The sequence below is a fragment of the Ursus maritimus genome, unplaced genomic scaffold (genome assembly GCF_017311325.1).
Source record: "Ursus maritimus isolate PB19 unplaced genomic scaffold, ASM1731132v1 scaffold_22, whole genome shotgun sequence".
NCBI lineage: Eukaryota > Metazoa > Chordata > Mammalia > Carnivora > Ursidae > Ursus > Ursus maritimus.
The window spans coordinates 46,539,758-46,564,929 of NW_024424675.1; the positions used below are offsets into that span (position 1 = coordinate 46,539,758).

The following is a 25,172-nucleotide window of genomic DNA, read 5'->3' on the forward strand; positions in this document are numbered from 1 at the left end:
GGGGGGGGGGGGAAGGGTGGTGGTCGGGGAAGCAAAGTCGCCCCCTGCAGCTACCCCAGGGGTCCTGCAGGGGTGCCTCCGGCCCCTCCCCCAATGGGGTCTTTGTTGGCAGTGCCCACGGAGCCCCAGGCTCAGTCCTGGGGGCAAGTAGTCCTGGGCGCTGAGACCTCAATTGGAGGCCCCCCTGAGACAAAGCCCCTGTGGAGGGGTCCTTGGGGCAGGCTGGGAATGCAGAGGGCGCCTTCTCCCCGGGCGTCCATCGCTGTGAGCACAGGGCACAGAGTGAGAGGAGTGAGCAGCGGCATGAGCAGTGAGGGTGGCTCTGTTCCACATCAGACCCAGCAGACCTCGAAGAGCCTGGGCAAGGCTGCTCGGGAGGCCGCCTCCGGCTGGGCCCGCGGGAAGGAAGCCTGCAGCCCTGCCTGGCCTACTTCCTGCTCGCCTGGAGCCTGTGCTGCCAGCTTTGAGGCTGAGCTGCCCCAGCCCCCAGCCTGGTCAGCAGCCCCCAGACGAGCTCAAAGCCCACTGCAGCCTCTCCTGCTCATCCTTCCTGGGAGGACCCCCTCCAGGACCTTTGTCTCCACTGGGGGAGCAGAGAGGCTGAGGGCAGGGAGACGAGCACTTGCAGAGGCTCTGAGGCTGCAGAAAGCACCGTGAATGTGGAGGGCTGAAGGGAGCGGGGACTTGACCCTGGGTCTGAAATGTCCTCACCTTGTGCTCTTTTCTCCCAAGGATGGTGCCTGGGTGGAGATATCAAACACGAAAGAAGGGTAATGTCAGGAGGGCTCCCTGGAGGAGGCGCAGCCTGGAAGAGGTCTGGTCCAAGGGGCATGTGGATAGCTGCCTGGGGAGGGGCAGGGACGGCTGAGGGGCCAGAAGGATAACCAGCACCCTTCTCTGAGCAAAGCGGTGCCTGCACCTTCCAGAAAGCCCCTCCTGCGAGATCCGGGCTATCTCTCTGGATGCGCCCCGCTCCTGGGGCTGGCTGGTTAGTATTTGCCGAATGAATGAAACACGTTTCATCTGTGCAAGTTCCCTCCACAGGCAAAACATGACTCCATGATGGAGAAAACAGAAAAGAGAGCTCCTCCAGAGCCCTGGGTCAGTCTGTGTGTGGCTGGTGCAGGGCCTAGGGAGAGTCTGGGGGCCTTGGGACCTGGGAGCCTCCGCCACATCCCTGACAGTATTAGGTGGGGCCTCTGTGGCTGTGACCCAGCCCCGCTGCAGGTCGCTGGGCCCGGGGATCTGGACCCAGCACGCGCCATGGCTCCCCAGCCAGGGCTGCTCCAGAGGGCCTTTGGACCAGAGCTCACTAGATCAGGTCCCGGATGGTAAATCTCAAACTTCCAGGGGTCTTTGGCCTGGACAGAGGTGGGGATGGGCCGCGCCGACCCAGGGCCCAGCTCCGGGGCTTGTGGCAGTGGGCCAGTGGGGAGGGGTGGGGATGGTGCCCAGGGTCCTCTCCCATGACGACAGCGGTACCCCAATCCCAGAGCTCCCTGCCCAGGACTTGGCCCCTCCCTGCCCTGAGCCAGGCCTTTGTCTGGACTCCTGGCCGGCAGCTGGTCAGTTGCTGGCTGCCATCTGCCTGTCCTTGGAGGTCCTGCCCTGACCGGAGCGTGTTTCTGCTGCTTTCCGCCCTCTGCCCAGCAGCGCCACCATCTCAGAGCATTAGATCCCCGTGCGTCACCCAGGGCTGACCTTCCCTCTCCCTTCGCCGTTCCTGTCCTGCGCTGGCCCTCTCCTCTGATGACCAGGTGGGATGGGCCCAGTGACCGCAGTCCATCTGCAGAGCCCAGGCCTGGAGGTCAAGGCCGGGCAGGCTGGGGCTGCACACAGGGGCTAGCAATGCCTTTTTCCCGACGGCACAGCTGAGCTCAGCGCGGTACTGGTCGGGGAGTCTGTCTGGGGCCGGGGATAGGGTGACCTCTGGGTTGGGCTCACTGAGAGCCGCCCTGGGACTCTGGCTGCTGCAGGCCTTTCCCCCCGACTGGCTGCTGCCCGGCTCCTCTAGTGGGGAGGCTGAGAGGTGGACAGTCCCCATCTTGGACCTCGTCAGGGTCCCCCAAAGCCCAGGTCTGGCCCTGGAACCTGAAGCCCGGCCAAACTTCTGTTCCCACTCCATGGGTCCCCATGCTGCCCTCCCCACCCCGGAGCCCTCATGGTCAGTCCGGCTCTTCCTCGTCTTGTCCGTGCTGCTCTTGGGAAGCAGTAATGCTGGGCCCCAAGGGGGTGTGTGCACAGTGCTAGCCCCCAGCAGATGAGCATCCCCCTGACCCTGTGTGGAGCCCTGCGCCCCGCTTCCTTCCTGACACAGCATTCAGGGGAGCCCCACGGGGCCTGAATGAGGGGCCCACGTGCCTGCTGCCTGGCCCTGGCAAGGAGCCTCTGTGGCCCCGAGGGCATGGGGTGGCTCGGGGGGGGGGGCTATGTCTGTCAGGAAAACGCCGAATGATCCAAGTGTCTCAGTGCTGGGGGTGCAGGGTCCAGATAAGGAAGATGTCCTCCGGTCCCTGCGGGAGCCTGGTTCCTCCACCAAGGCGACCAGCAGAAAGTGGACAGCGGAGTGTCAGCCCCCAGACCCAGACCAGAGACTTGTCTCCCGCAGGTGTGCAGCGGGGCCACCAGGGTTCTCCCCAGGGCTTGTTACCCCAGTGAGACCCCTGCCCATTCCCTCCCCTCCCCCCGCCCCTGCCCTCTCCACCACCTCCCTGCCCTCTCACCACACTCCCTCACCCCTGCCCTCTACCCCCATCTTTCCCTCCACCCCATCTTCTCCACCCTCCCTGCCCTCTCCCCGCCCCCTGCCCTCTCCCCCAGTCTCTGCCATCTTCCTCCCCCTACCCCCTCCCCCGCCCCTCCCCGCCCCTGCCAGACTCAGCCTGGGTGTACCTTTTCCCTGCACTGCATAATCCTCTCACATTTTCTAAACTTGCTCTGCTGATTTATGCAGAGCTGGAAACACCCATAGGAGGAGCAATGAGCCCTTCCCTGGGCTCTATTTTCCCATCTGTACAGTGGTAACAATACTGGATAAACCACTGGCTAAAAGCCTCCTGAAAACCTCTGGGGCTCCCTGGAGCCCGTCCCCGAGTGACTCACCTGTGCACCATCCAGAAGGGTGGCCCCAGCCCGGGATGCCCCGATGGGGAGTAGAGGGCTCCAGAGGCCTCTCCCCATGTGCGGAGAAAGGTGCTTGGGGACTTCTCCCCGAGCCTGCGTTCCCAGCCCTCGGTTCAGCCGCGCTCCCCTCCACGTGGCCTCAGCGTATGGCCTCGTGACCGAGCCCCTGGTCTGCCTGATGATGCCTAAGTGCCGCGGTGATGTCCCCGGTCCCGGTCATGTGCCCTGCCTGAGACAAGGGATGGGGTCAGCCTGTGGGCAGAGGCCCCGCAAGAGAATCCGGCTGTTCCTGGAGACGGGGGTGGGGGGAGAGCGCCTGCTGCCCAGCTCAGGGGACACGCCTGTGCCTGCCCGCCTCCGCAGGCGCTTCTACACACCTGGGGCTCCTCTGGGTGCCGCCAAGCCCTGGAGAAACAGGCTTGGAGAGACCCCCTGTTCACAAGCAGCAGGGCCCGGACCCGCACGGGCCCCATCGGAACCCCAGCTATCTGCCCAGACCACCTGCACTCCCTCCTGCCAGCAGCCAGGGCGTTTATAAGCACCTACCATGGTCGCGGCTAGGAGCCTGGGAAGCAATGTCACTTCCAAGGCCAGGGGAGTGGGGGGAGGTGCCCGGCTGGCTTTGGCTCTGGTGGTGCCCTGGGCTGTGTGAGTCCTGGGCAGGCCACCTTCCCTGAGCTGGGGCAGCCCTGGCAAAGTTTCCAGCATGAGGCCTCTTCCCCAGAACAAACCTGCCCAGCTCACCCAGCCTTCCACCCTGCCTGGAGGGGACAGAGCTCCCCAGCTGGCTGCGTGCAACTCCCGAAGACCGGAACTGGAGGGGCAGCACCCCTGTACCCTGATTCCTGTACTGAGCCACCTGCAGAATTTGTGGGGCCTAGTGCCGGATAAAAATGTGGGCCCCCGCCCCAGAAATTGACAATGTCAAGCGGCAACAGCAGAGCAGTGAATCGGGCACGCAGCCTCACGTGACTACACGGGTTGCACACCCCTGAGCCATGACACCCCCCACCAGGGGCACAGTCCAGCCTGCCCCTCCACTGCGAGCCAAAAGGCAGGCCTGGGGCGTGCCTGGCACATGGTTGCGAGCTGTCCCCTCCTCTCCCCTGCCCTGCCTTCACCTCCTAGGGATGGCATGGAGGGAGCACACTGACCCCCAGAAGAACCCCAAATGCCCTAGCGTTTCCTATCCAACACCCCCAACCCCACCTGCTGGAGTTAGAGTGCAGCTGCTGGGGGGGGGTGCCCCTGTGACCAGCTCCTCCCTGGACCCCAGGCTGGTTAAATTGTGCCCCCCTCTGACCCCCGAACCTGGCAGCTCCCCTGGCAAGTTAAATTGAACCAGCCCAAGCTGTCCTTCCTCCTGCTTTGGCCCACCCTACCGGTTCCCCCGCACACAGATGTGCCCACACCCCTTCCGTCCCATGCAGACCCCTAGAAAGAGTGGAGAGAGAAGGAGCAGAGTCCACCCTCCCCTTCTCCTTGTCTGGGGTCCCCTGTGGCCTCCTGGGCCCATGCCTGCCCATGCGGGCACCCCCGCGCCGGCTCAGCGGGTGCTCCACCGGTCCTGCAAGAAGGAGCCACCTGCCTGAAGTCAGGGCATAGCCAGGAAGGGAACCTACAGGCCCCCGCTGAGTACTTCAGCGCTCAGGGACAATGCTAAGCATCTGCCAGGCACGCGGCACAAGCCGTGTGCAGCAAGGGAGTCGGGGACTGGAGCCGAGAGCTCTCCCTTGGGTCCGGCGCTGCCTTGTCTTCCCAGAGCCCACCTTATGAGGTGTTCACGTCTCTGCCCGTACCCTGGCTGGAGCTGGAGCAGACTGGGAGCCACAGGACTCTGGGTGGTCTCAAGGGTCTCTGTTCAGAGAGGCCAGCAGGCAGGTCCTCTGACCAGCTCCCACCCATAACCTTCTCCCCTGAGTCCTCTGTTTTGTTTAGGCTGGTAATGCACTCAGCTTAAAATGCTGCTCTCCCACCAAGAATGGCATGGGATGCAGTTCTGGCTAGTGAGATGTGAGCAGAAGTGCCTGGTGCTGTCAGGGACAGACCCTCAAAGGGAGCTGACTCCCCTGGTGGGGCAGCACTTCTGTGCTTCTTCTGTCTTTGCCTCCTTCTTCCTGGTCGAATATGCATGAGATGGCTGGACTGCCAGCAGCCATCTTGGGCCATGAGGTGAATGTGAGGATGGAAGCTAGCTCTAGAAAAGTTGCACAACAGGTAGGAAGTGGGTCCTTGATGATGCACGGCCCCTGCCAGCCCTGGACAGCCTGGGCTGTGTCATGTGCAACAGAAGTACATCTCTATCTTGTGGAAGGCTGTGTTACTCTGAGTTTCTGTATATGTACCTCCAGCTAGTCCTAAAGGCAGGCAGCCCAGTTGGTCTGAATGTCCCCCAGCAAGGTGGGAGGCCACTCCGGGATCGTGCAAAACACTCCACGGAAAAAAGGTGCCTAGTTCCAATAAATCCTGGCTCTGCAGCTGGGCCTTCTGTCTCTGGGAGTCTCCCCCTACACCAGAATGATAAGGGCCCTGGGACACCCTGCATTGGAGGGAGACATTTGTTGGCTTTATTTTAATAGCTTTCCCCAAACCTGCTTGACCACGGAGACGTTTCCTCCAGAAACACCTGATAACAGCCAGAAAGGCCTTGGGATTCCATGGCATCTGGTTTGGGAAGGTGCACTCACAGGTGCTAGGCTGCCACTGGGTACATAGTAAGTGCTCAATAAATGCTAGGGCTGCTACTGAAGCTAGAAATGGGGCCTATGTCAACTCTATGAGCATGGAAGTCAGGGCCCCACCAGCCCCCTCATGCCTGCCTGCTCTGGGGCTCTGGCCTCTGCCTTGCCCTTTGTCTTGGCCCCTGGGGGTCAGCTCACTCCTGCCCATTCCTTCCTGGGGCAGACTGACCTCAGGGCCGCCTTCCTCCCCCAGAGTCGGGGGCGCTGCTGAGTCAGGTGGGGTTGAGCCGGGAAGAGCTGGCTGGCAGAGCCACAGCGGTGAGGAAGCCGCGGGGTAAAAAGTTGGTAAGAGGAATGCATTTCTTCTTCTTTTGGCAGAATTCAATGGGTGCAGATTGCTCAGGTCCCAAAGCCATGGGGAAAAAAAAGAAAAAGCCCTTTGCCGCTGCTATTGATAACTTGTCTCTCTTCACGTGGTGGGTTCAAAACTAAAAATACTCTCCTCCGACGACGGGGAAGCCGAGTGCTGTCACGTTGCAGAGGAGATGAGAAAGTTGCATGGGGAAGGATCTGCTTGGGCCACGTGAGGGCCGGGGCCAGGCCTCGGTGGCCAGTGTTCTCTGGCCGCCCAGGCTGCATCCAGAGGAAAGATTCCCCAGCATTCCACAGGAGGGAGTGGAAAATGTCCTCTCCAAAGGCCTGGGGGTGGCAGGGAAAGGAGTGAATTCGGGCCGCGCCCCCCACAGGGCTAAGGCCAGGCCAGCGGTGCTGGGCGCCCAGCACCCTTGAACACCTAGCCCTGTTGGGCTAATGGGGTAGCTCTGGCTGCAGACCTGCTCTGCAATGGGCAAACTGCTCTGCTCCCTGAGCCTCAGTTTCCCCGTCTGAAGGGGGGCGATCATCTCTGTTCTGCCTCCTCGTGGTGAGGCAGACAGAAGGAGGACAATGCAGGTGAACGTGCTTCCTGAGGGCAGAGTCGGGGCACCTGTGCCCACAGCTGGGACCTCTGGAGCCCAGCACACCAAGCTCCGGGCCCACACATCAGCCGCCCACAGAACTCATGGGTCACGGTACCGACTGATGCTCCTGCAGGAGCTGGGAGAGGGAGGATCCGATTCTGGGGTGGTGAGTGATAGGCAGACATGACTGTAGGGTTCGTTCTTGGGCTTGGCCTGGTCTGAGAGCAGTTCCAGTGGGAGCAGATACCCCAAAAGTTATCTACTAGCCCAGTGCTTCTCCAAGCTCTGAGAGCACACACATGGTTGAACCCCCACCAGAGAGGACTCTGGGAGCCCAGCCAGGCCTGAGTGCTCAGGGTGGAGGAGACTCTGTGACAAGCCCCCCCCACCCCTGCGGCCACCGGGCAGGTAATCGGTCAGTTACTATTATGACCCATGAGGCCCCCAGAGGTCCCAGCCACCCAGGAACACCTGGGCATCTTATTCAGGTGCAGACCCCAGCAGAGAGGTCTGGGCAAATCCCTGCCTTTCCAACAAGCTCCTGGGCCGTGCTGGGCCATGGGTCCACAGAGCCACGCGGTGCCTGGACCACTTCCTCCCTGCAGGCCTGAGGTGAGTCATTTTCCGTGCCTGAGGCTCGGTCTGCTCATCTGCACAGTGGAGCTGACACACGGCCTCTACTCGATTGGCTGTTGCACACGTGTGAGCTGCTGGACCCTGGAGAACACCAACTGTCATCACCACCATCATCACTGCATGGTCCCAAACCCTCTGTCTCCTCTTCTGCTCCTGTCTTCCATCCCATTCTTAGAAAATTTTGTCTTTGGAATCAGCCTCTTGACCTAGTGAAGATCATGAAAACTGCTCCTGATTTGGTCCCATGCACCATCCTTCCAGGCATCAACCAAGAGGGGACCCCCGCTCAATCCTGGCCATGAGGAGCACGGAGGACCAGCAGCCAACCCTTGGAGTTCGGGTTATTGCATCTGTTTAAAGGCGGTAAACTGATATCCCAGCTGCAGGGCCCAGTTGGGGTCAGACCTTACCCCACCCCAAGGCCAAGGCAGAGGTGGTCAAGCTCAGCCCTGGGTGGTCCGTGGGCAGACAGACTGTCCACTCCAGTCTCTCCTCTGGCCATAGCTCTCTGATGTTACACTCACCCCAGAGGTCATGGCTGAGGGGCGAGCCAGTAGTTTGAGCCAGTAGTTTGAACCCCTCGGAGCATGTCCTTTGCATTAGGTCAGAGTCTTAGAGACTGATCAGGATGGCGGATGGTGGTTTCGGGACCCTGCACTGGACTTGGGCCAGGCCCAGGAGGAAAGCTTCGGAGCATCTCCATGGCAACAGGCCTTGTCCTTGTCCTGGCTTGGGGGCCTGCATGCACCTCCCGCGCCTGCTGGGGTCGGTTTCTTCAGGGGTAACCATGGCAACGCCTTTGTTTCTGAGGCCTGGCCCCGCCCCCTCCTGGTTTCTCTCTACAGCAGAGATTGGGAGAGCTCCTTTTCAGTCCCAGCACGCCAGCGGCCCCGCCGACAGGGCCCAACCGTGAGCGGGGCCAGCACCTAGGATGGGGGATGACAGGCTTTCTGGGCCCAGAAATGCAGCCTGGGCCCCATCCTGCCAGAGACCCCACCCACTCTCTTGGGCCCTCATCTTTATGGGGCAGCCAAGACCTGCCCCTGCCCTCAAGGCACCCCTAGTCCTACTGGGGGGACCTGTCAGTCCCTCCTCCTTGCTAGAAATGAGGAATCACGTTCTGAGGAGGGAGTGAAGAAGCTCCCGTGGGTCTGGCTTTGTGGAAGAGGCAGCAATGAGCGGGGCCATTTCATTGTGCCACGTGGTCACGGGTAATCTATCGGTACTCTCGGGGTTGCAGGGACCCCCTACTCCTTTGTACTCAAACAGGCTTAAGCAGCAAAGGAAATAGAGTAGCTCATATAACTGAAAAGTCTGGGACAGAGCTTACTTATGGTGTAGCTGTTCCGGGTGATCCAGGAGATCTGTTTTTGCTTTCCTCTGGGCTGGCTTCATTCCCTGGCGGCTCCTCCCCTCATGGTGGCAAGATGCCCACTAGTAGCTCCAGACGTGCATCCTTTTCTCCCCCAGCCCAGTTCTGGAGAGGTCTGTGGGCAGATGGGAGAGTTATCTGGCCTTAGCCCTCCTTCTGGCCCCCAGCATGTCTCAGGGCTGACCCTCATTGGCCAGGACAGCGTCTCTTGCTCACCCCTGAACCAGCTGCTGTGACTCTGAGCAGCTAGGCTGGCTCCTGTCACTCCAAACCAGACCCATGATTTGAATGGGATGAGTGTGGGAGAAGTCTGGTTTGTGAAGGAAAATCTGGGTGCTCATAGGCTCAGAGAGGTTATGCAACTTGCCCAAGGCCACACAGCTGATAAGGATGCAAGCTCGGGGTCTGAGTCCAGAGCTTCTGGGCTCAATCACGGAGCCACTACAGATCAGTGGGTTTTAAACAGAGGACTGAACTGCCAAGGATGCAGAGGATAAATTGGTGCCGGGTTTTGATGAGACATGAATGGTATGCCAAGGATGGTGGACGATGGGGAGCCCTGCAAGACGCTTGAGCTGAGGGAGACAGCTTTGAGAGGATGACTCCCGTCTCCGCCCGTCCCTAGCGGTTGGGAGCTGCGGGCGCAGAGGTACCTGCCCGCGGAGCGCCCCCGCCACCTGACCCGCGGTTTGTAAACTCAACTCGTCCAGCCACGCCCCTTCCTCCCTCTCTCCCGCCCCTTTAGGGTCAATATCTGCATAACCCCGCCTCCCCCTGCTGTGACTGGCTGTCCGTGGCGTCACTCCTGCGCGTGGGCGGGACTCCCGAGGGGTGGTGGGGGGGTGCCTTCCCGGCGAGATGATTAGCATAGGCCCGCCTCCCGGCGCGGCCCTCGGGCCGGGCGCTGATTGGGCGGGCGGCGACCGTCGCTCTGGCGCCGGGCGCTGCGAGTGGCGAGCGCGGGCTGTCAGTCTGCCCGGCGGCCGGCCGCACTTCCGCCTCGGTGTCAGCGGGTCGCGGGCCTGCGGGGCGGGGGCGGGGTGGGCGGCGAGGCTCGGCCGGCGCCAGAGAGACTGCGGTCCAGGTGAGCGGCCCGGGACCCCAGCCCCGCGTTGGCGTGGTTCGGGCGGGCGTCGGGCGGGCGGGAGGCCGGGCGGGGCCGGGGGTAGGGGGGAGGGGAGCCGGAGCCCCGCGTCCACCTCCTGCCGGCCAGGCCCGGCCCGGGCCCCCGCCCCCGCCCGCCCAACCCCGGCCAGACCCCGCCGCCTGCCCCGCCGGCCCGCCAGTCCGCGGCCCCGGGAAAACTTGGGAGGAAAGTTGGCGGTGGGCGGGGGGCGGCGGGGGCCCCGCGTCGCCGGGCAACTGCGGCGCCGGAAGCCGGGTGGGCTGGGAGGCTGGGGCGCGCCGGCCGGCCCCGCTGGGGGGCTGGCGAGCGGGCGGGGGCGCGTTCGGGGGTCGTACGCGCGCCGCCCAAGGGCAGCGTCTGGCGGGGACCCGGCCGCCCCGGCGACCACCTGTGGGAGGAGGGCTGCGGCGCCCCGCGCTTGGCCGGCCGCCGTCGTGCTGCGGGCGCTCCTGGCCCGGCTCCGGTGTCACCCAAGTTAGACGTGAGCTCTGGTGGCACAGCGAGCCTCCGGACTTGTTGAGTGCACGCGCAGGTCAGGGCCCTGGGCAGGCGCGGCTCGGGCTTCCCGCCTGTGCTGGAGGAGAAGCCGGGGCGGGACGGTGCTCCCGGGGAGCCGTGCTCACATCCCCGGGTCTTTATTCTGAATGTTAGTCCAGGACCAGCTGCCGGCCGGAGCCAGCAGCTGCAGCGTTAGCCCCTTTTCAGGACCTCCTGGGGGCACCTGGAGACTTGGCCTCCTTCAGTTCGGTTCAGCGGGCATTTCTGCCAAGCCGGCCGCCTCCCCTGCGGACTGACCCTTCCAACCTAATGGGGATGTTGGGAGGACACAGCCCTGGGGCTGCAGGGGGACCCAGGTCCTCTTGGCTCGTTATTGGGCAGCAAGGTGGAAGGCCCTTCCTGATGTTGTCTGCTGGGCGGTGCTTTCCCCTCTCCCCTAGCTGCAGTTCTTTTGGGACATGTGTCATTTACCTGCAGGGCTGATGAGCACATGACAGAGCGCCCCCCCGCCCAAGTCCCTAGCACATAGTAGGTGCTCCAGATGGTTAGTTCCCTTTCCTCTTGTTTCGGACAGGAACCTTACGGGCTGTACTTCCTCCTTGTCCAGCATGGTGCCTGGCATGGTGCTGTCATTGAGAACAGGACAGTGTACGGATGACCGAATCTCCTCTGTAGAATTTGCTTTTCCTGTTTGCATCATATGTCCTTGCATTAATAACAGCTCCCAACTCAGGTGCTGTTAATTTGTAACAGTTGTTTTCCCAGGACGGCTGTGAGCACATGAGATTCACTTCCTTCGTGTGGTGCTGACATCCTTAGTGTATTCATGAGGAAGCCAAGGAACAGAGAGGTTAGGTGACTTACTCTGAGTCACACAGTAGTAGGTGAGGGAGCAGGGATTTGAACCCAAGTAGGCTGGCTTCAGAGTTTATACTCTTAAATACCTCTCCATATTGCCTTTTTTTTTTTTTAAGATTTTATTTATTTTTTTGACAGAGAGAGAGAGACAGCCAGCGAGAGAGGGAACACAGGCAAAGGGAGTGGGAGAGGAAGAAGCAGGCTCCCAGCGGAGGAGCCTGATGTGGGGCTCGATCCCAGGACTCTGGGATCACGCCCTGAGCTGAAGGCAGACACTTAACCGACTGAGCCACCCAGGCGCCCCCATATTGCCTTTTTAAACCAAAATTATTTATGATCTCCTCTTCACATTTTCTTTTGAAATATTCTAATTGCGCTGCATTACTCTGTGTCCGAATTGTTATTTCTTACAGCATATATATCTGATAGATTTTCATTTTTTGTGAGCACAGGTGTTTATAAAACCATTTTACTTCTCTAAAATAAAGTAATTCTCCATCTGGCTATCCCAGATTTTGCTGAAATAGTCCCTGTGCCGCCCAGCTCCTTGGTTGGCAGCAAGGTGGTCGAGATGCACTGCGTGGCAGGGCGAGTCGGTGGAGCAGGGTGAGGACGGACACACAGCCGGGACTATGAGGTTGTGGCCCACACTCAGCTCTGAGCACACCTGCTGCGGTGGCCGTGAAGCATGCGCTTCCGGCATTGCTTGTGTCATGTGTGTGTAGAGGGGTCAGACTGGTGCTCGGTGTGACACTTTGACGAGCGGTATTACTGTCCTGTGTAACAGGTACCCTTGACTTTCACCCTCATGTCCCTTTGCTGTGCCCTCTGCCCTCCAGGAAATGCTGGCAAACGAATCTTTTAAGATTTTATTACTTTCAGCTGATTATAAAAGTGACATTTGTTTTTTTGGTGGGGAAGTTTTTGAAACTTGTTATGTACTCCTGTGCTGTCTCCAAACGGGGTTAGCTGTCTCTTGCAAATGATTTAAGTATTTCTGTGAAAAGCCAAGGCCTGGTCTTTTCCTGGGAATTTGGCTGTGGCGGATATGAGGCAGGTGGGGCTTTCATCTTTGAGTGAGAGCTGTGATGTCGGTCCTTGAGGTGGCTGACATGTTGCATTCAAGAGTTGGGTCGTTCTGAAGGTGGTGGGGGCAGTGGGGAGCGCCCAGGCCAGGGGCACGCAGGCTCTGGCTGTGGCACTCTGACTTGGGTGGGGGCAGGGCGACTTCTCTTTTCGTGCTTCCAGCGTCTGTGGCTGTAAAGCGGGATGCCTGTGACAGTGTAATGGTGAGTGCGCAGGATTGTCACAGGTGCGCCGCACACCTTCGTGTTGACATTGACCATGACGCACAGACACACAGGGACGTGGTTTAGAACTGAAGCCAAGGCCGCCTTTGGTAGGCAGGGCTACGTTCTGTCGAAATGAGTTCCAGTAAACTTTTCAGTTCCGACTATTGAGATGAGGTTGTACAGGACTTAGGAGAACACCCCCGGCCCCATGCGAATCCCTGTAACCCAGCGGAGGGCCCCCCCACGCGGACATCACTGCAGGGCTCCGTTGCGGGCGGACACCGGGCTTAGTTCTGAGCACACATTGTCCCGTGTGCGACTTGATCTGAGCGTGGAGCACTGGCTCGTAGCTTGTTGAGACTGAGCTCGTATTTGAACGTGACTGATTAATAAAAAGTGCTTCCGTCCTCAGAGTTAACATCTTAGGTTCTAGTCTAACACTTTAAACGCAGAGTCCACGTACACTGGTTGGTCTGTGTCTCTGCTGTCAGTTTGGTGTTGGAGCGCGTGGCATACGGGTTGGGGTCAAGTCCTGACTCAGAAGCGTGGTGTGGGGTACGGCGCGTCCCGGCAGCTCTCCTTCAGAAATGTGTGACCGAGAGCCACATAGACGTATTTGTGAACTTGATGGCGTTTCTTCCTGTTCTTTCCAAACTCAGAAAACAATTTTGGGTTATCTGGCAAAATTTCAAATCACCGTTCTTTCAACTGGATCTTCAGGTCACACAAATACTATAATCTTTGTGGTGAGCTAAACAGTGGAAGTAAGCCCTTACACAGGACTGTCTTGGGGTGCCTGACCGGCTCAGTCGCTAGAGCATGTGACTCCTGATGTTGGGGCGGTGAGTTCCGAGCCTCACGTAGTGTGTAGAGATAACTTAAAAATATATATATATATTTTTAAGATTTTATTTGAGAGAGAGCATGAGAGAGAGCGTGAGATCATGTTCAGGGGGGAGGGGTAGAGGGAGAAGCAGTCACCCTGATGAGCAGGGAGCTAGATGCGGGGCTCCATCCCAAGACCCTGGGATCATGACCTGAGCGCAAGGCAGACACCTAACTGAGTGAGCCACCCAGGTGACCCCCTCCCCCAGAAAGAAAATCTTAAAAAAATCTGAAAGGACTGTTTTGAAGAAGCATGATGTTGGAAGACCCTGGCCTGCTGTGTGTCTCTGCTCTCTTCGTCTTTCTGTCAAGGTCGTGCCTGCAGAGTGGTTTTGAGACACAAACTCTGGGATCAGTCCTGGCCGAACTGGCCCCTGGCTCCACAGCCTTGGGGCCTGAGCAGGGTGGGGTGGAGGGGGTGCTCTTCTGGGCATCATCCCACCAAGCCTGATGGTCTGTTCCAGAAGCCCTGGGTCCCTGGATGCTCAGGATCTGGGGCTGTCCCCAGGGTTGTGGCCTGTCAGCAGTGGGAACCATCTGGGTGGACAGGCCTGTCTGACTGCTGAGTTCATACATGTACGAAGGGTTAGAAAGTTCCCAGAGGAAGGCTTGTTTCAGGCTGGTGCGGGGGTTCTCGGGACAGAGCATAATACACATGAGAATGGTCTGTAGGGAAGCTGTACTGAATCCAGATTCTAGAAAAACCTATGGCAGTCATGGGGGCGGGAAGGCTGTGTTTTACTGAACAAACGAAGGCTGATCAAAGGCTGGTCGTGAGAAAAGATGAGCTGCAGCCTGACACCTTGGGCCACCCGCTTGCCTGGAAGGTGACTTCTGCTGCCTTAAAACCAGCATGACTGTGTGATTTGACGTCCAAACTGGAAACCTATAGAGTGAAAAGAAGCATCATGAAGAGTGACTGTGGGGACAGATGCAGTAAGGGGGGGGTGTGTGTGGTCACACCGTCAGGCACCGGAGAGGGAGAAGGATCCTGTTGAGTTAGATACTGAGCACCTGTGTTCCAGAGACTCCGTTCCCAGAGGGAGAACAGGGCAGGTCACAGGGAGGGAGGGAGGACGGCAGGAGGGGTCCCCTGTGCTGGGGGCCAGCTCCCTGAGAGGGCCTGTGGCTTCTGTCTCTACGGTAGCTGGGCTTTGGGTTGAATGCTGATGCCTGTTAGGGTAGAAGGCTCCTGGGTTAGCATCATGGGGCTTCTTAAACCTGGCTTCTCATCAGAAAAACCTGGGGAAATTTGTAAGAAGTGTAGGTTCAAGGTCCAGCCTCGGATCTCTTGGATCTGGGCTTCCAGGGACGTGTGTGGCCTCCTCCCATTATTCTGATGGGCCTGGTGTGGGGCGTCGGGGAGGACTCTCCCTACGGATTCTCGGATTCTCAGCGCCCTGCACGGTGTCCACTGGCGTGGTGGCTGCTCGGTGGTTTTCTGAGAGCACAGCCCGTAGGCCGTGGTCAGAGCTCCCTGTCCAGAGTGTGTTCACATATTCTCTCCGGCTGCACGTTGGAACCCCTTGCTTCTGTGTCACAGAATGACGGGGTGGATTAAAGCAAACGTGTGTGTACGACAGAGCTGGCGTTCATCCTTGGTGCTGGATCCTAAGCTCCTGTTCCTCGAAGTGCGTGCTGTGTTTCTGGCGTTCGCTATTGAACGATAAGCAGGTTGGTCGAGTGGAGGCCAGGAACTAGAGGGAATCTGTCGTGGGTGGTGGGGCCCTCGGCTCCCACCTCCTGAGCCGGGTGGCCCGCCCAAGTCCCAGCAGCAAGTGCGGCTCCCACGCTGCTGGCTGCCGCTGCTCCCGGGCCAGGCCGGCCTACCCTCCACCTGCCTGTCAAGGCCACCCTGTTGGCATGGAAAAGGGTAAATAATCAGCGATTAACACCAACGTTTGTTTACATAGCACGATGGGTTCGTTTACCTTCCCCAGGCCTAGAAGCGCTCTGTTTCTCGCATGGACTCCTAACAAAACCCAGCAGTCCTTGTGCGATGGCTGCTCCGCCGGCCCGGCGGGTCTGGATGGGCGGCAGCGCCTTCCTGAGGTAGGGCTGTGCTTGCCCGTCTGCGCAAAGCAGAGCCGAGTCTGCCCCGCGGTGCCGAAGCTGTAAATCCCATGCAGCGTCAGGCAGCTGATTTCCGGGATGAAGACACCGACCTGGGGAAAGCAGAGACTGAGGCCACACACATAGGGGCACACCGCTCCCTCACTGTGCTCTGAGAACGGCACTCTCATGGAGCTTTGCGTGCCCCTGGGTGGAACCACGTTCCACACAGGTCTCAGGAAGCGGTGTCCAGGAGGTCCGTCTCCGCTCCTGCCCATGGTCCCTGAGGCCCGGGTGTGTGAGAGGTGCCCAGGGAGTGTGTGCGGGGAGCCAGACAGCCGCATGCGCTCCTCGGGGAGGAGGCCGTGCGAGTAGAGCAGGTCGTCCACCCGCTGCGGGAGTAGGAGGGCCCGACCTTTCCTTAGCAGGTGGCAGTAGGCACGTTTCAAGGAGTGCAAATTGAGCAGTCCAGTGTGGGCTTGGAAATTAGAATAAACAGCAGGCTGGCCCAATGTCCTTACTGTGCCGCATCTAACAGGTGGGTTTTGGGAAGGTTGCTGCCCGCGGGACCGGCCCATTGCTTCCACCCCTCCCTGCTCTGCCGGGCACCTCCTTTCCACCTGCCTCCTTCCGTGTGGCGGGACCACGAGAGCTTTCCAGGGGTGCCGGGTGGTCAGCGTGGAAGTCACGCATGCTCTCAGCCCGGTGAGGCCCTGGAGCGCTGTGTCCCGGATGGATGCTGGAGCGGAGAGCATTCGTTCATTAGCATTGCACAAAAGGGAGCGTTCCCTCTGTCGGACACATCAGCCGCGTCTCAGGCGCCACGTCTTGGGTGCTCAGAGTCGCCCGCAGCCAGTGGCTCCCGCACCAGACCAAGCAGATGAGAGCGTCCCCAGTGGGGCTGGGCGTTCTGCAGCATGGCTGTGGGGCCGGGGCTGTTGAGTCTTCCTTTCCATTCACGTTTGGTGTTTTACAGAAGAAGGAGACTGGGAACTGTGGCATAGTGGGCATCAGTAGGGTGACGGTCTTTAGGTGACAGGTGGGTTTCATTGCAAAGCAGACATTTAAAGACTAAAACGCTAAAACATGAGTGACCACAAGGACCCTGTGGCCAAGAAGCACTGTCTGCCCACGGTGGCGTTGCTGTGGGAGGGGTGAGGTCTCTGGAGGCACGGGGATGGGTGGCTTGGGGCCCCTTGCTCTTGCCTCAGGGGCTGCCTGGTGGAGAGAGCCGGCGGGCTGTGGGCCACCCCAGGGGCGGCCTTCTCCTCCGGGTGTGTCAGCATCACCATTCAGCCTGGGTTTCACTCTTCCTGAGTTCCGTCTCCCAGCTCTGTTTGACTGTGTTTCCTGCTCTTGGTGGGCCACTCTGCTAACCTTTCAGTGTCTCGGGAGCACCTTTCCCGGGGTCCGCCGGCCAGGCGGCTCCTGGAGAAGGAGAGACCCTGCGGGGAGGCAGCGGAGACTTTGGGTCGCTCCGCCGCTCATCTGCGGCTCCCCATGTCCTCCGCACTGTGGACGCGCACCGGTTTCCAGAAGCATTTGGCCTTGACTAAGAGCCACAGGGCGCTGAGAGCCTTGTAGATGCTGGTGGAGGCGGCCGCTGCCTGCTCGCCTCCGTTCGGACGGGCATGATGGCAGCTCGGGTTTAGGTGGTCGGTGGCTTGAGCAAATGTCCAGTTCCTGAGGCTGCTCTCCTCGCGGGCCCTCCCGTGTCTCCCCGGCGATCCGTTTGGGAAGGCCTCTGCTGTGACCGCCCCGTGCAGGTGACCTCTGGGGGCGGGACCAGCCTGGGGTCCCCTCTCCCCCACCTCAGTGTCCATGTCTGCCTCCCTCCCTGCGCCTGTCCTGGCTCCGCAGTTGCCTGATGTCGCGTGGCCGCACTGTTTCCTGGTGGGAGGGAGCCAGAGGGGTTCTGCTCAGACTCTGACCGTCAAAAGGAAAAACAGTCTCTGGAGCTGGAATGTGAGATGAGGATGCGGGTCCCTTCTTAGAATCCCGCTGTTGGTAACAATGGAGACTTTTTCCCTTTCAGTGTAATGCTGTGTGAGCTTAGCGCCCGGTGCCTTTGAGCTCTGTGCGTTATCACGAATTTATTGTCTGTACTGCTTGCTTATGTATTTTTTCCAATTTTTAAAGTTGTGGTAAAATATACATAACATAAAATTTACCATCTTAACCATTTTTTTTAAAGATTTTATTTATTTACTTGACAGAGAGAGCGAGCACAAGCAGGGGGAGTGGGAAAGCTAGAAGCAGCCTCCCTGCTGAGCAGGGAGCCCAATGCGGGACTCGAACCCAGGACCCCAGGACCATGACCCGAGCTGAAGGCAGATGCTTCACCGACTGAGCCACCTTAACCATTTTTTAAAAACTAGTTTGAGTAATCTCTACCCCCATCGTGGGGCTTGAACTTAGAACCCTGAGATCAAGAGTCACACGCTCCACTGACTGAGGCAGCCGGGTGCCCCCGTCTTAACCACTTTAAAGTGTGCGTTTCAGTGGTATTAAATAATTGATAGCATTGCGCGACTGTCATCGCCACCTGTCTCTGGCACTGTTTTCATCCGGTAAAAGTGAAGCTCTCTTCCCATTAAACGCTAACCCCCTCCCCCAACCCCTGGCAGCCACTGTCCTGCTTTCTGTCTGAATTTGACTCCTCCCTAAGTACCTCATGCACGTAGCCTCAGATGGGATTTGTCCTCTGCTGACTGGCCCATCTCACTGTGCACGGTGCCCTCAGGGTTCATTCTTGTGGCGGCAGGTGGCGGGTTTTCCCTCCTTTCCAAGGCTGAATAATAGTCCGTTGTTCGTACAGATCCCATTTTGCTTGTCCATTCATCCCGCAGTGGACACTGGGGTGCTTCCGTGTTTTAGCTATTGTGACTAATTCTGTTATGAGCACGGGTGTGCAAGTAGGACCTTCAGGATCTTGATTTCCATTCTTTTGGGCATATACCCATAGGTGGAATTGCTGGGTCATATGGTAATTCTGTTTTTAATTTTTTGAGGAACTGCCATCCTTGTCTCGCTCCTGATCTTAGAGGAAAAGCTTTCAGTCTTTGACCGTTGACTGTTGGATTGCTGCTGGGTTTCATATACAGCTCTTACTATGTTGTGGTAAAGTCCTGCTGCTGCTAGTTTGTTAGTGTTTTTATCATGAAAAGGTTTGAATTTTGTCAAATGATTTTTATGTATCAGTTGAGATGACCATGTGTTTCCTCCCTGTCATTCTGTTGAGGTGACGCATTAAATCCGTTTTCATATGTTGAACCAGCCTGCCTCCCAGGAAGAGGTCCCAGTTGGTCATTGTGCTTAGTCCTTTCAGTGTGCTGCTGACTGTGTCTCAGTGTATTCCTTTCGCTAGGGTTTTGTTGAGGACTCTTGCCTCTGCGTCCATTGGGGATATTGGTGTGTGGCTTTCTCTTCCTGTGGTGTCTCTGTTTGGCTTTGGTTCAGGACCCGCTGACCGCATAGAATGAGTTAGGAAGTGTTCCCTCTTCATCGGTTTTTTGGAAAAGTTTGAGAAGAATTGGTGTTAGTTCTTCCTCAGATGTTTGGTAGAATTTACCAGTGAAGCCCTCAGGCCCACGGCTTTTCTTCCCTGTAAGATATTTGATTACTGGTGCAGTCTCCTTACTAGTCAGAGATTTTCTGTTTTTTTTGTGAGGTGCTCTTGGTAGGTCTTGTGTTCCTGGGGATCTGTCCGTTTCAGTGAGGGTATCGGTTGGTTGGCACGCCGCTGCTCACGGCGCTCTCATGCAGTCCTGTCTGTTTACGTAGACTCGGTAGTAATGTCCGGTTGTAGTTGAGTATTCTCTGTTTTTCTCTTAGTCTACCTAGCTGCAGGTGATCAATTTTGTTGGTCTTATTAGAGAACCAAGTTTTGGTTTCATTGATTTTCTCTGTTTTTCTATTCTTCTTATTCCCTTCTTTCTGCTAACCTTGGTATTTGTTCTTTTTTCTTAGATCGTAATGTTGATTTGAGATTTTTTTCTTATTTTTGATGTTGCTTTTGGTTCATCGAGTCCTCTCAGCACTCCCTTCGCTGCATCTCCTAAGTTTGCATATGTTATATTTTCATTTTCATTTGTTTCTAAGTATTTTCTGATTTCCCTTGTGATTTCTTCTTTGGTCCCTTGCTTAAGAGCCTGCCATTTAATTTCCACAGTTTTGTGAATATTCCAGTTTTCCCTCTGTTACTGATTTCTAACTCATTGCCTTACGGGCAGGGGAGATGCTTTGCATGAGATCTATTTTGTAAAATCTATGGAGATGTAATTTGTGGCCTGACATCCGCTCTCTGCTGGACACCGACCCATATGTGCTTGAGAAGAACGTGGGTCTGCGGCTGCTGTTGGGTGACGCTCTGTGCTTCTTCAGCCTGCTTGGTTTGTGGTGTGAAGTCCTCTGTTTCCTTACATACCTTCCGTCTGGTTGATGCTTGCCAATGCATTTTTAAATTATTAGATAGAATTTATATTATTTTGGACAATTTAAATTCACAATTGATATTTAACTTTCAGAGTTTTCATATTGCTAGAGCCCTTTTCTTTCTTCGTGAAGATCATACCCAGGTTGCCTTGCCTGTTTTGTAGAGAGAAGTTCATCTCTTTAGTGACTTGACCATGAAGATTAACCTCTGGGCCCCTTAGCTAGTCACTTATTCCTACGTGAGTAGGTCTGTTTTTCTAAGAGAATCGTACAGGTGGATCTGCGAGACTGGAGTGGTATTTGTACAAGTGGTAGTGGGGCATCTTGCATTTGGAGCCAGGCTCCTGGACGTACGGAGGACAGTCCGTGCACACGGTAAAGAGCTGGGTAGGGCTGTTCTCAAGGGAGTGGCATTTTGCGGGAAACTGGGAGGAGTGGCGGGGTGTCCTGGGCTGGTGTCCCCCTGAAGAGGCTAGGAGTGAGGGTCCACTGCAGCCCGTGGCAGGAGGTCCCCACATGGAGGGATCAAGACCTCTGCCTCCTTCGTCTGTGTCCTCCATGAGGCCAGGTCAGCCCCGTGGCATCGCCGTCGGGCCTGAGGCGGTGCAGAAGATGACAGGAGGCCAGTGAAGATGTGCAGTGCAGGCTGAGTGTCCTGGGTTTTCTCTGTAGTTAGAAGAGGGGCAGTTGAACAGAAAGAGCTAATTAAAAAAAAAGAAAGTCCTTTCATGAAATACTGTCTTCACAGATGTCTTCTGAATGCACAGTAAAACCTGCCTGAAGAAGAACATATGTAGGAAATACTGAATTCTGCCTTCTTGTTCATGCTGTTTCTTGAAGAGTTGACTTTCCGTCCGTCCGTCCGTCTATTGTGGTAGAGGACTGAGTTATAAAGCCTGAGTGTCCCTCAGTTCCATGGCCTTCTTGCTTGGGGCACTTTATGCACACGGCCCTGCACTCCCCTCCGCAGTGTGGGCCGGATTTGGGGGTGCGAAACCCATGTCCAGTGCCCCAGGCGGCTCAGCCCGTGGGCGGGCGACCAATGCTGCAGGGCCCGGGGCAGCAGGGGCCCCTCTCCTGCGGCGAGGTCAGGTGGGCAGACACGCGTGTGCAGGACCCAGGGCTGGAACGTCACGGGAAGCCTGCCCCGCAGAGGCCTCCCGGGGCCCCCCAGGCCTGGCGCCAAGCGGCAGTCAGCAGATGTTGGTGGAAGGTGCAAGGGGACTCGCAGTTTCGTGTCGATGGGCTGTGGCCGTGGGGGGTTCGATTGCCCAGCTCTTTCAGGAATGACCTCTAGACTGTTGGAATTAATTACTGAACTTGTAAAATGTGAGCCAGCCTGAGGGGTGCTGTGAAAACTCCGTCATTGACCTTGTGGAGTGCCCGTGTGGGGTTTATGGGAGAGGCCTTCCAGGCAGGGCCCGGTGCTCAGCGGTGGCCTGGCTGACAGCCAGCGTTTCTCCAGCCTGACATTTTATACCCTCAGTTTAAAGATTTCCATACATTTTGATTGATTTACTTTTAACATTAGAACTTTTGTTCTGGGTGAGAAAGCATATAAAAAAGGAAAATGTCATGACTTTTAATGTACCTTTTATCACGGGAGATTTTTAGGGTACAGGAAGGCAGGCGGCAGAGCACGAGGGCCCCTGTGCGCCCATCCCGGCTTCCGCAGTGACTGGCTGGGGCCACGGATTGGCCCGCCCACTGCTTCCACATTACTTCCATCCACATGGACTTCAGTGTGTAGCTCTAAAGAGAAGGCCTCTGGTAACGAATGCCATTAGGACACCTGTGCCTTTTTTAAAAAATACCTTATTTGCGGTTTAATGACGTACAACAAAGTCCCCATATTTATTTATTTATTTATTTTTATCTCTAAAGATTTTATTTATTTATTTGACAGAGAGGCATCGAGAGAGGGAACACAAGCAGGGGGAGTGGGAGAGGGAGAAGCAGGCTTCCCGCTGAGCAGGGAGCTGGCTGCGGGGCCCGATCCCAGGACCCTGAGATCATGACCTGAGCCGAAGGCAGATGCTTAATGACTGAGCACCCCGGCGCCCCCAAAGTACCCATATTTAAACCATATGGTAAATTTTGACCTACGTATATGCCCTGAAACTCTCCTCTCAGTCAGGATCACGGCCGCCCTCCACTCTCTCCCGCGCTTTCATCCTGGGTAGGTTTTGCTGACCGTTTCCGGGTGTAGTTGAATGCGTAGCCAACGGGCCGTGCACACCTGGGAGACCACCGTCCCGCTCCCTCTCCATCCCCTGTGATTTGTTGCTCCAAGAAGCTGGGTCTGTCCTGCAGACTTGCCGAGAGTCTGGATTTTGCCAACTCTGTCGTCAGGCTGGAGCTCAGCCTGTTTCTCTGTGCTCTGTGTTCCTTAAGTTGGTGGTTAGAGCTGGAGGCCAGGCCACATCTGGGCTGGAGTTTCTGTGCACCATGGTGGAGAGGGGGCGGCGTGCTCCTGTGCTGGGGGGCACGTGGCGCACCCGGTTCAGGTCCTGCAGTGCTGCTGGTGGTTGGCACTGGCACCGGATGCAGTCACTCGTGTATGTCACCCAGCAGCGCCGTGCACACAGCTTCACTGCCTCCGCACGGGTTCGCTGGAGCACGGCTGTCTGGCAGCACCCCTCTGTCATTTGGCCAGATGGTGGCCCAGAGCCCGTGCAAGAAAGAAAGCTGGATGGAGGCTTGGTGCTCCCCTGTTGTTGACTGGTTTCAGAAGTGTGTGTGGGCATCACCCAGGGTGACCACCTCGTCTCCTTCCCAGCATCTGTAGGAGCTCAAGGGCTTAGCTGTATCTGGCCCGTCTCAAGTCTCTTGCTGTGTGCTGGCGCTCCGACGGTTCCCTTGTTGCAGCGGGAGCCTCTGTGGGCTCATCCTCGGCCTTGGGATGAAGCCCCCGGCTTCTTGCTGCCCGAGAGGGATCCCAGTCCTGGATTCAGCCATTTTTCCTCCAGGGACCCTGGTTCCTTTGAGTGGCTTCCAGAGGGGCCAAGCAAGTTGTTGTGTGTTGTAGATGAGACAGGTCACGTCGGAGAGGAATTAGAGGAAGTGGTAACTTCTCTAACGTGCGCCGGCAACAAATCCTGGACTGCTGAGCGGGGCTTTGTATGGGTGTTTCCAGAAGCTGCCTGGTGCCTGGCTCCGCATGGTGGGAAAGAGAAAGGGATCTCTGAGAGAGCCTTTCAGGGTAGGAAGAATGGAGTGACTTCGTGCTGGTTTGTTGCGTAGCGGGAAAGCTCCTGTATGCTCAGGACAGGGCCGGAGAGGGTCCAGCGCTGTGTCGCCACTCTAAGAACGGAGGGCACCTCCCTCCCTGGGGACGGTCTGTGTCTTTGCTTCCCTTAGAACCGGGGGGAGGGCTCTGGGCCCCACCTCTGTGCTACTAACACAGTTAGACGTAGACTCAGCTTGTTTTAATAAAAAGTGAAACCTTTTGGGATAAGGCTGACCTGCTTCAGTCTCTTACTGTTTATAAAATACTGCTTTTCATAAAGGGGTGCGTGAGTTCTGCTAAAATAATTTTGAGAAAATATAAGTGGATTTCAGTTTGTGTCAATAGCAGCTCCCTTATCCAGCTGCCTTAATTCTCTGGGATGGAAACTTGGCTTAAAGTCGGTGTGACACACGTACTCGAACATAGTTGTGACTTTCGTGTTTGTAGCGACCTTCATCGGGAGGTTCTGGGCTATGTTTGAACCCTAGACGTGTGAGAACTTCACCGCAACTGGCCTGCCCTTCCGCCTGTCCAGCAAGTTCCCCCACATCAATCATTCCGTGGTTGTCTTTTTTAGAGAGAAAGGGAGGGGGGAGAGAGCTAGTGCACGGGGTGGGAGGGGCGGAGGGAGAGAGACTCTCAAGCAGACTCCACACCCAGCACGGAGCCCAACGCGGGCTTGATCTCACCACCCTGAGATCATGACCTGAGTCAAAATCAAGAGTCAGATGCTTAACTGCGCCCCATTGTTTTCTTTTTAAAAACTTGTTATTTTTAAAAATGGAAGTATAATTGACACAACATCACGTGAGTCTCAGGTGTACAACCCAATGATGCTGAACTCACCATGAGTGTAGCTGCCCCCCGTCACCACCCCGCTATCACAGCACCATTGAAGACATCCCCAAGCCACGCCTGCACCGCTGTGAAGCCTGGACCTCCCCTCCCCTGTTCCCCCACCCCCGGCAACTGGCAGTTTCTTTTCTGTATTTACAGGTCTGTTTCTGCTTTTTGTTTGTTTCTTTGTTTATTCATTTGTTTTTCGGTTCCATATATGAGTGAAATTGTGTGGTATTAGTCTTTTTCTGACTTACTTCACATAATAATACTCTCTAGGTTTATTCATGTTGTTGCAAATGGCAAGATTTCATCCTTTTTTATGGCTGAGTAATATTCCATCACACACACACACACACACACACACACACACACACCATCATCATCATCATCTCTGTCCATTCCTCTATATGTGGACACTTTGTTGCTTCTACGTGTTGGCTCCTGTAAATATTGCTGCAGTAAACAGGGGCGCACTTGTCTTTGAGAATTAGTGGTTTCGTTTTCTTTGGGTAAATTCCCAGCAGTGGAATTACTAGATCACGTAGTAATTCTATTTTTAGTGTGTGAGGACCCCCCGTGCTGTTTTCCACAGTGGCTGCACCGGCCTGCGTTCCCGCCAACAGCACCCGAACGTTCCTTTTTCTCCACGTCCTCGCCAACTCTTGTTGGTTCTTGTGGTGTTGAGTCTAGTGTTTATCATTTTCTTATACAACTGTAGGTAAGGGTTTTTAAAAATATCTTCAGATAATGAGTGCTTATTAATCTGTTATTCATTGACGGATATTTATATTATGAATGTTTCATATTTTTTGAAATCATGCATTTGTTAGAGCATTCATTTAATTTCTTTGCTTAAATTGTAAATTGAGATTGATTTCAAGAATGGTGATTGGGTATTTTTAAAATATTTTTAAACCATAAAACTTTTGAAAGCTAGGTATATGGCAGTGTGTTTCCCCTTAGATCTCCAGTGCTTGTTGGGTTTTTACCAGAAGGAAAGTTGACCGCGTACAATTCCTTACATGTCGATGTAGGTCCAGTATGATGACTCCGTAGAAAGGCCGAGACCGGGTGGCAAGGGAGCCCGGCTACCGAAGGATGAACGGCGAGGAGGAATTCTTCGATGCCGTCACAGGTGAGTGGGGTAGGAAGTGACTCCGAGGCCACAGAGTCCCGGTCCCAGACTT

General features: G+C 56.6%; 1 protein-coding gene across 1 annotated transcript in view; it reads left to right on the top strand.

The window, feature by feature from the left end:
* Positions 1–9,722: 9,722 nt before the first annotated feature.
* The window catches only part of OSBPL2 (oxysterol binding protein like 2), a 39,747-nt gene continuing 24,297 nt past the window's right edge, over positions 9,723–25,172 (top strand). Inside the window, exons 1-2 of the mRNA XM_040638558.1 lie at positions 9,723–9,855; positions 25,020–25,120. Coding sequence (XP_040494492.1) covers positions 25,084–25,120 — 37 coding nt within the window. The 5' untranslated portion in view covers positions 9,723–9,855; positions 25,020–25,083. The remainder of the gene's footprint in view (positions 9,856–25,019; positions 25,121–25,172) is intronic.